Genomic DNA, 9,374 nt, shown 5'->3' with positions numbered 1-9,374 from the left:
TCCAAAGCTGTCAGGATTGGTACAAAGGCTAGCGGTGAAAGTATAGAATAGACAGAGAGGGTAGCTGCCCGAGCCAATTGCAAACCCACCAAGACTCAAAAGACCAGGAAGTGCGCAGGCTCAAGAGGAAGCTGATCTTAATTAAATACTGAGGGCAAGGACACGAAGAATCATCCTGTTGTCTCCCTAAAATGCACAAGACAGGGAGCAGCACTGGCCTTCCCCCATTTCACCTTCAACTCTAAATGTATGTTTGCCGATGTGCTGCGGGACACAGATCCTGTATCTCTTTCTTGGTTCTGCTTTCATTAGCTGGATGTAATTGTGATAGTCACCACATAGTAACCACAAAAGTCTGCTCTTGTTCTGGCTTCAGACTCCGAGCAGAATTTGCAGGCAAGTCACCTGATTGTTCCTCCTTTGATAAACACCGCCTCCCGGGACATTTGAGTCTGTTTTCTCTTGTTACACTTCCGGCTTCTTCCTTATCCAGAAAGGCAGCAGAGACAGCACTGTTTCGTCTCGGGGGTGGTTCTGGGACCCTGAAGAGCCTGGTAATAGCCTGGAACAGAACCCCACAAGCTTTCATTTAAGGAACAGCAGCCTGCAGTAGAAGTCTTCCAGGCCGGCTGACTCAGCAGGAGACCTTTCAGCGGGTTATGATCGCAGAGAATTTTGACAAGTCCCTGGTCCTCCTGAGGGCCCCCGCTGAAGCTTGAGCGACTTGCCTATACGTCTACTTCGACACTTGCTTGCTTGAGGATGTCAAGTTGCTGGAGTACAGAAGGACAGCCAGAATCCTGGAGCTGTCTGGAGAAGGGGAGGCTCCATGGAGGGCCTCCACAGAGACAATCTGACACATTTGGAAGGCAGTGCTCCATGGGAAACGAATAAGACCTTGGAAGGCTGATTTGTTCACCATCTTGGGTTCTCAAGTATAAAGGATCCTGACCAAGCAGGGATTCTGTATGCCTCTGCCTGAATTTAGGGACCGTGCCAATTTGTATATGCAGCTGTATGGTTGAGACTGCGAGGAGATTATCAGGAGTGTGGTTTTGAATTATTTTTTTTTACTTCTGAGCATGCTAACTCTATGCTACACTAGTTTGCACCAAACACAAAGTGCTGCTGAAACTGATGAGAATTTCCTTAGTTTTGCATGTGCTCATTAAAACGGTATTGGATAAATAAGAGCTGCAGATGGTGGCTCTAGATGAAAAGTCAGCGGACATTCAAAGTTCTTAGGCTTCCTCCTCGTGACAGCATACCGAATAAAAAACAAGTTTCTTCTTTTGTTCATAAACTGTTTATTCAGATAAAACACAGCAAAAATAATCCAGCTAATAAGAATATTTTCAGTAACTTTTGTTCTTTTCACACAGCTCCAATGAAGTATTACATATTTTTTCTGTTTCTCATGTGTGAGTCACATGTTTACAAGAATCCAATTTTCTAATCCATTCAAAGGCTGCACATGGCATGAAACAGTAAGAAACTGTTTGTCATTGTAACACTTGCCTTGAAGATGTCCCTGGGAGAAATGTTTTATCATAATTATCACTATTATAGATCAAGTAAAAAATAATGAATGGATCAACACAAACAGGCCGTGATGGCTAAATAGAAAAGATCCTTTATCATTCAATTAAACTATTCATTTAAGTGTTCTCACCTAAAAACAATAAATAAAATAAAGCAATAAAAATATTGTAGTGTCATTAATGATTCCTGATCATTATATTTTACAAAACCTTTGAGGTGTCCCTTGATGTATTTATTGCTTGTGGATGGGAGCTGTTACTCTCAGTAGTTGCCACACAGTGTAACTGTTGTTGATCACAGTGCGCCCCTCAGGGCAGATTTTAAACTTCTGTTCACAATAGAACAAACTCGTCCATGCTGTTGCTAGTGTCAACTCTTTTCCTTTCATTCTTCCTCTGGATGAAGGTGATGTTGTTTGGGGGTGTGTTGCCTCCCTTCTCCTCCTCCTGACTTTTTCCCTCAGAGAATATGAACATTGGGTACGTCTCTGCTGATGTGGAGAGAGCCTGTGGGAGGAGGAGACAAACCAGTAGCTCTAAACCACATCATTTTGTTAAAGGTGAGTGACACATTGTATCATAATGTCCAAACGCTACACAGCTTGTTGACAAGCCAAATGTTCCATGAACAGAGACCCAAATAACTCAAATACCTCATTAACAGCTGCGCACAGTGATTCAAAGTCCTTCTGGCCTTTAGCATAGAATCCTATGGTACAGCTGGGGTCCATGCGAGAGAAAGACATTTTTCTGGGATGTTTACAGTGAAAGGACTGGAGAGAGAGCAAAAGAGTAATAATCAGAAAAGTTCTCTTTACATTCATTTAAAATATTCCTATTAAAAGGTCTACTGTCACAAGTCAACTTGTTTACTTTATGTTTTCACATTATACTCCCAACTGGGTATTCCTGGTGCTACCTCTGTGATTGCCTGCAATTGTAAATTTGCAAGTGCAAAGTTAACAAAAATGGATTGTTCCAGTGTGTGAAATATAAAAACTATTCTAATATCCACTTTTATGTGGTAAATATGTAAAAAATAACATCCAGTAAGAGGAATCCAAATGAACACATTTAGAACCTGACTGCTGGTGCTGATGACGGGGTTGGGAGCCACTGGTTTACTACATGACTAAGCCCTGCTGTCACAGGAGGATACAAAACAGAAAGCAAAAAGAAGAAGAGAAGGCAGTACTTCCTCATACCTCCAAGGGAAAGTTCTCCTTTGTTATATCCACTGTGGGCTGACAGTAGTGAGGGTCCAAGTATAGCAGATGGTCATCTTTTTGCACAGCAGGGCCAGAGGAGGAAAAAACAAGTGAGCGGACTGACATCAAACAGCTGAACATGGTAATTATGATGTAGACTGTACTGCCATTACCCTGGAAACCGATGAAGAACAAAGAGTGCTTGGGTTTGCCCCCGATGATTCCAATGCAGCACTGTAATGTCAAGAGTTTCTGTGGAAAACAGCGATGAATGAGTTGTTGTTCTCTGTACTGCCAAGAGTTATTTTTTGATTGCTTTAGAACAGGGACTTATCTGTCAGACTCCAGAGAAACACATGCAGGGTGATGATCATTACTGAACTGTGAGACTGCAGTGTATGCAGAAAGAAACCTATTTGTGATGAGTAACTTTATAGTAAATCATAGTGTGGTTGTGTCACTTTACACAGAATGCACTACGGGCTGAATGCAAAAAAAAAAAGATTTGTTGGGCTACTTTGACACAAGTGATGTAGGAGGGATTGAGTTCTTGTCCTCCGAGTCGCACAGGAACCAGGATGATGACAGACTTCCAGGACTGAGGGGGAGGCCGCTCACACAGCCTCCTCACATCCTCTAAATAGACTGAACATGGAGAAAGAAAGAGACGGATACAAAAGTAGACACATGGGTCAACATTTCCTCTCACATTAATTCAGTCAGACTTCTATAGAGTCACTACACTGCAAAAGCCTAAAAAGTGTTTTTGTCTTAATTGTAGTCAGAAATTTGTCATTACACTTAAAGGTTCCCTGTGGAGTTTTTAAACTTCTAGTAGCGCTATGGTGCTGGGATTCTTTCTTTCTTTGTTTTTTAAACATGATTTTAGTCATTATTTGACAGGACAGCTTTGGGGGACAGAAAACGGGAGGAGATGGTGAGAGAAGACGTGCTGCAAAGGGCCACAGACCAGACTTGAAGCTGGGCCGCTGCCGAAGACTCAGCCTCCAGCATGAGTCGCCCACCAGCTGAACTATCAGGGCACCCTGGAGATGTTTTTCTATGAGGGGGTCCTGTTTTTGTTTGCTTTATTCTTTTTTATCTTGTGGATGCACATTGATTTTAATGCATTCTATGCATTCGTTTTTAACTCTATTTCCATCCTTATTTTTACTATTACTACATGGTGTTTTTTTTCCCCATCTTATTATGGATTCATTTACTATGCTTGATTTTTATGTTATGCATGTTTTATGTCATTTTTTTGTCAAGCACTTGGTGCATGTAATTTCTTTGGAAGCACACGGAGCTGCATTTCCTTTATGAAAGGTGCTATACAAAACAGTTTATTATTGGCTTGTTTATAAGAACATGCCACTGGGTCTCTTTAATATGAGACACAATAACCATGATGTGAGCATTTCAATGAGCTAAATTTGGTGCTTATGCTTACTTGTTCCACTGGCAGATTCATTTTACTTCTTGCAAGCAAATTTTACATTCATTGTTCATTTTTGGTGGCAACATTTTTCTGAAATGCTTCTGTTTGGTCTCAGAATTGATTTTGGGCTCCTCACATTGAAGGTGCACTATGTAGTTTTAGGGGGAGAAACACTTATCAGAAGAGAAAGATCTTCATTGACTGATTTTTTTTAAGCCTATCCAAACTAAACAAACTTTTTGTTTGCACTTTGTTTCCGAGACTGAGTAAACTGGTTTAACTGACCTTAAAGAACGACACAATTTCATACAGTTTTACTTTGTTTACATCTGACAGACCCTGCCACCACTCTAGCTTCAGACAGTGTTCTGGGGATTTTTTTTCCCTCTGAGAACAGCTTGTTTATTCAGTTATGGAAAAGGAAAAAAAAAATATTTCTGAGTTTCTGTCATTACCTCATTAAGGTTTTGGATTGTAAATATTAAAATTCTGAGTTTGAATTTCTTCAATATAAAAGTACATAGTGCCTCTTTAAGTTTTCTATTAATTTTGTATTTAATTTTGTATTCCCTCTGATCCACTGAGAACAGCTGAGGCAGTAATTTGTATCATATAAATAGAAAGCTATGGTGAAAGAGCTGAAATTGCTACACCCTTCAAATACGCTGATAAGAAATCACTCACTGGTGCAATCTTGTGCAACATACACGACTAAATTGGGAAGATCCGTTGATGCTGCCACAGCTTTCCTGAAACAAAGTGAAATTCACTGTAGAATCTAAAATCTTGATAAAAGTTGGAGAGGAAAACTGAACTTGTGACTCCAGGACTCACCGAAGGATATGAGCAGCAATAGAAGGTCCGTACCAGTCCCCGGCCTTCTTTCCTGAGCTTTTGCCCAACTCCACCAGTTTGTGTATGCCAAAAGGGGCGGTAGGGTTGTCTGCGAACCATGACACCACCCTCCTGTGTGTAGCCGCCATGGGCCTGACCAGGTGGAGGTCCAAGCTCAGTCTTCGTCCCCTCTTGTTGGACCCTTCCTTTGAATTCAGTCCAAGCAGGTCCATGTCATCTCTGACCACATGGTGGCTCACAGACCAAGTCCAACCTAAGAATGATGTAAATATGATATATGAGTATTATAGACAGTTAATTATTGGGTTTCATTACCAGGTCGTCAAATACTAACGCTTTGGGTTGTCCAGCGTCATGGTTAAGCGTCGGTATTTGATGACCTGGCAATGAGACTCAACAATCAGCTGTCTCTTTCTAGGACTGTCTACTTCAGCTTTAAAAATAGCACAATATCTACTTGACCCTGGTTTATCATATGACCGGCACAGACTGCTTTGTTTTCCCAATGTTCTGAACAGACAGAAAACTCTGTTATCACTCATTCATGTCATGTAATGGACAGAACAAAATGTTCTGTGACCAAATCAGTACAACTTTTGGTATCTTAAGTCCATATGTATTACTGAAGTTTCTTGACAGACCCAAAATTCTAAAAGAAAATTAGTGGTCTTTAATAGATAGAATTTAAGAATAAGTGTCATTATTAGTAGATTCTTTATTGATGCCCCAAGTACAGCAAAGTAATTTTACGTGATGACACAACAAACTGTAAAAACTTTGCTATGCGCGTAAATCACGACACGTCAGAGTCACAGCTAACTTTTAGCCAATTACCAGACTTTTCTGACTGATTCCTGAAATGGAAAAATCGATTTTGATTCTCCAACATGTTAATAATTGGGTTTGTTGTAACACACTGTTAAAGTAGTGGCTAAATGTTATCACAAGTTACACACTATAAACCAGCCTAGTCCTGCTGAAACCTAACCAGCCAATCTGGACTGTCCTAACTATGTGCTGGCTTACCAACTTAATGTAAATAATGGTATTCTTTTTGCATATTTTGTTAAATGCTATTAAAAATAACTGGCTTTGCACCTGACAATGATAAATAAATCTAATCTGATTCAATCTAATCTAATTATCTTCAGATATCATTGCAGTGTGTTGAGTGTTGTCACCTGGAGGCATCAGATGCAGCAGCAGACCTTGTGCCAGCAGCATCTGCCCCGTGCGTAGAACACAACCCCAGCCGCTGTCGGTGGTCAGAGAGCCGCCTGGCAGCTGAGGAAAACCCCGTCTGTACGTCAGCCACAGCAGAGTTACAAAGGAGCGACGGAAACGCTCCCTCTCCCCTGAAACAGTTACAGAGCTTGTATTACATTTTCCGCCTTGGTTTCACATTAAAGAAATGACTTCAGAGGGTATGAAGGCCCACTGCTGAAGGCCTGACCTTGATCTATGAGCTCATAGGATTGTCCAAACATGATCACCGGAGAGCTCTTGCTGAATTTGGATTTCTGCTTCAAGGACCAGCCTGAGACATTAGAGGGAACAGACAGTTTCATTTCAGGAGAATAATCAGATCTCTTCTTATTACACAGTAACAATGTTAAACAGTGACTACATTAGTGGGGTGAAACAAACCGTATTTGACGCTGTTCCATGCTGAGACCAACTTGGATTTGAGTTTGCCTCTGTCCTCTGAGTTCTGATCCTCCCTGCTCGCTTCCAGGTGCTGAGGCGCAGCAGATTCAGAGGAGAGAAGGAGCCAGTCGTCCATTAGGTCATCTGTAGGGGACTGGCCCTCACAGCGAGCAGAGGAGGAGATGGGATTCATGACTGGAGATGCCCAAGATTGTGTGCAAAGAATTGCCCTTTAACTCCATAGCAGCCTATGAGAAGAGATAAAAGACAACATTACATGATACAAGACCACCATTCATCCAGAGTACATTAGATGATTTGGTCCTGAAATAAACAAGTTCTGAGTCCTAGCCCGGAGCTGATTGGTTAGTATTAACCACAGCAAAGTGAATAATTCTCCATGATGGTAAGTAAAGAGGGAAACCATGTGACTGCACCCTGTGACTCAGGGAATTTAAGATATGTGTCTGTTGAGCTGCAGCAGGAGAGATGCTGGAAACCCACTCTCACACATGTCCCTGATTCCTCTGACACGTCACATTTGTAGATACAAGATGACTCAACAAGCTGTGGTCACACATTCACTGACACTATATGTGCAGTCACATAGATAGATATTGTATATAGAAATAGTGTAATCAGCGGCTGAAAAAAAAAGTTGTACTTTTTTGGATATGATACAGTCTCAATTCAATACTTATGCATCTTTATGACCTACATAAGCAAATAATTTTACATAAATATTCCATGGATTTAAATTTACCCAGGTAAGATAAGTTCTAAAATAAAACTTTCCATTTGGCAGAGTGCAAATGAATCGAGGAGGAACAGCTTGAGGACAGAAGCTTCTCTGCAGTCTGGTGATATGGCACTAAAAATATAAGTTCTTTGTTCACTCTATCCACTCCTAACGTTTAAATTAAGAGCACCCAATAAAACACTCTTATTTAAGCTCTTGATTGTAAACAGGAATCAAGTGCAGATAAATGTTTCCTTCATTTAAACCACAGCAAACGCAACAAGAAATTGTGGGTTAAAGTGTTAAACTTTGGATGTTTAAAGTGCTTGCTGGCAGGTGCACTGGTGCGACGAATGAAAATGTTAAGTCGCACTTGACAGATTTTTGGTTGCACACACTAAAATAGATGCACCCTACAGTCCTAACAGGGTCTGCCAGAATCAACAAAAAAGGAGTTCCATGTAGCTGCTCTGAGTACAGACAGCAATGTAAAATGACTCCTGTACTGAAAGTGTTTGTCAAGTTTAAGTACATGTGTGTGAGTAAAAGGAAATTTAGGCATAAAAAAATAATAGCACTCAGCACAGAGAAATGGCCCTGTGATTGTTATACTGAGCTACATAACACTAATATATTGTTAACACTGATGTAACCTCTTTTGGCCTCAAAGTGTTATTTAAATGGGACAATCCGACGGGTTTAGTGGAACATCTCTGGTGATCCCTCACAGGCATCTTAAGACATGTCAAGGGTCAACTAAACACTGCTTTCATTGGTCACAATCAAAACAATTTGCAAGCCACTGGTTCTTATCCTGAAAAATGCATCGCAAATCATCAGCGTATCATGTGCTTTCTGTATGAAATCGTAATCTGATAAGTAGCCAGTATGTCAGATAGACACAGTATAGCTGTGAAAAAAGCACAATATTTCTCTATGGAAAATACATAGGAGGATTAGAAGTGTAAAGTAGCATAAAAATATAGATAATTAACTAAAGCACAAGTTAGTTCCCATAAAATGTGTGGTGCATTAAAACAATATCGTAAACGTCCTACTGAAAGTTAACACGATTTTAATCCCTTCAAATGTCATAACTATAACTCAAAACACACTAAAAATACTGAGATAATCCCTAACCATCATATGTGTGGTAAAAGATTACGTTTTTGTAGCTCTTGTGTAATTGAACACGATTCTATATCACATATCAAAATCCACATTCATGTTGCTTTACATGTATATACTATACTACACTGTGTATGTAGCTTACTGTACATGTCTTGTCGTCCAGTTGAGAAAACATTTGTGATAACTGTCACTTGTCATGTAACTCATAACATAAGACAAAATTGTGAACTGTCTTTAAAGATTCCAAACTGATGTGTAAATTACTGCAGTTCTAACAACACACTGCATGTAGACTACATGTTGAGTATATGAAATGTTCTGTACGTCACAAACATAGTTTAGCTTCCCATGACAAAGACGCTTACAATAGTATAAAACACCGCAGTGGCGCAGTAGAAAAATATAAACTGCGCATTTAACGACCACAAATATTGCACACTAACGATTAAATATAACTTTGAGTATAAACATGTATGTACAAATTCTCCATTCCAACTTCAGAGCTCGTCCACCAGAGCCCGGACTTGGAGGATTTGTGAAATTATCAAACAATGACATTCATCCTTTACCTTCATTCAGGCTTCGACATTGTGTCTCCTTTAATTAGAGCAAGTCGCTGAATGAATTTCACCGAGGCAACCCGTCTGTTAGGCCTGTTTTCGTCTCAAATAATCTGCGCTCGGACTCTGAGAAGGAGCAGCGTATCAAGTTAGCTCTCACTTCCTGTTTATACTGGTGACGTGTTTGCACTGCTGTGATTGGTAAACAGACGACCAATGGGAGCGCGTCCCTGAACAAACTCAGACAAGACT

At 40.4% G+C, this 9,374-nt stretch overlaps 1 protein-coding gene across 1 annotated transcript; it reads right to left on the bottom strand.

Annotated features, from left to right (window-relative positions):
* Positions 1-1,290: 1,290 nt before the first annotated feature.
* On the bottom strand, positions 1,291-9,291 carry LOC119014531 (cysteine protease ATG4D-like). Its single transcript, XM_037089810.1, has 11 exons — positions 9,132-9,291; positions 6,693-6,940; positions 6,499-6,582; positions 6,227-6,400; positions 5,025-5,298; positions 4,875-4,939; positions 3,267-3,394; positions 2,923-3,001; positions 2,747-2,823; positions 2,195-2,314; positions 1,291-2,048 (listed from the first exon to the last, which is right to left on the bottom strand). Exons 2-11 carry the CDS (start codon positions 6,883-6,885, stop codon positions 1,875-1,877), a joined length of 1,368 nt encoding a protein of 455 aa, XP_036945705.1. The 5' UTR covers positions 6,886-6,940; positions 9,132-9,291; the 3' UTR covers positions 1,291-1,874.
* Positions 9,292-9,374: the final 83 nt, after the last annotated feature.

The sequence above is a fragment of the Acanthopagrus latus genome, chromosome 23 (assembly GCF_904848185.1).
Source record: "Acanthopagrus latus isolate v.2019 chromosome 23, fAcaLat1.1, whole genome shotgun sequence".
NCBI classification, from domain to species: domain Eukaryota; kingdom Metazoa; phylum Chordata; class Actinopteri; order Spariformes; family Sparidae; genus Acanthopagrus; species Acanthopagrus latus.
Note: the sequence above shows the minus strand (reverse complement) of the source record. Positions and strands in the feature narration are given on the sequence as shown.

Excerpts from the sequence above, each read along its gene's own strand:
- LOC119014531 (XM_037089810.1), bottom strand. The coding sequence starts at position 6,885 with ATGAATCCCATCTCCTCCTCTGCTCGCTGTGAGGGCCAGTCCCCTACA. Across the intron at positions 5,299-6,226 it reads GCTGCATCTGATGCCTCCAG|GTTGGACTTGGTCTGTGAGC; the intron begins GTGACAACACTC and ends CATCATTCTTAG. Across the intron at positions 3,395-4,874 it reads TGTTGCACAAGATTGCACCA|TCTATTTAGAGGATGTGAGG; the intron begins GTGAGTGATTTC and ends CTCCATGTTCAG.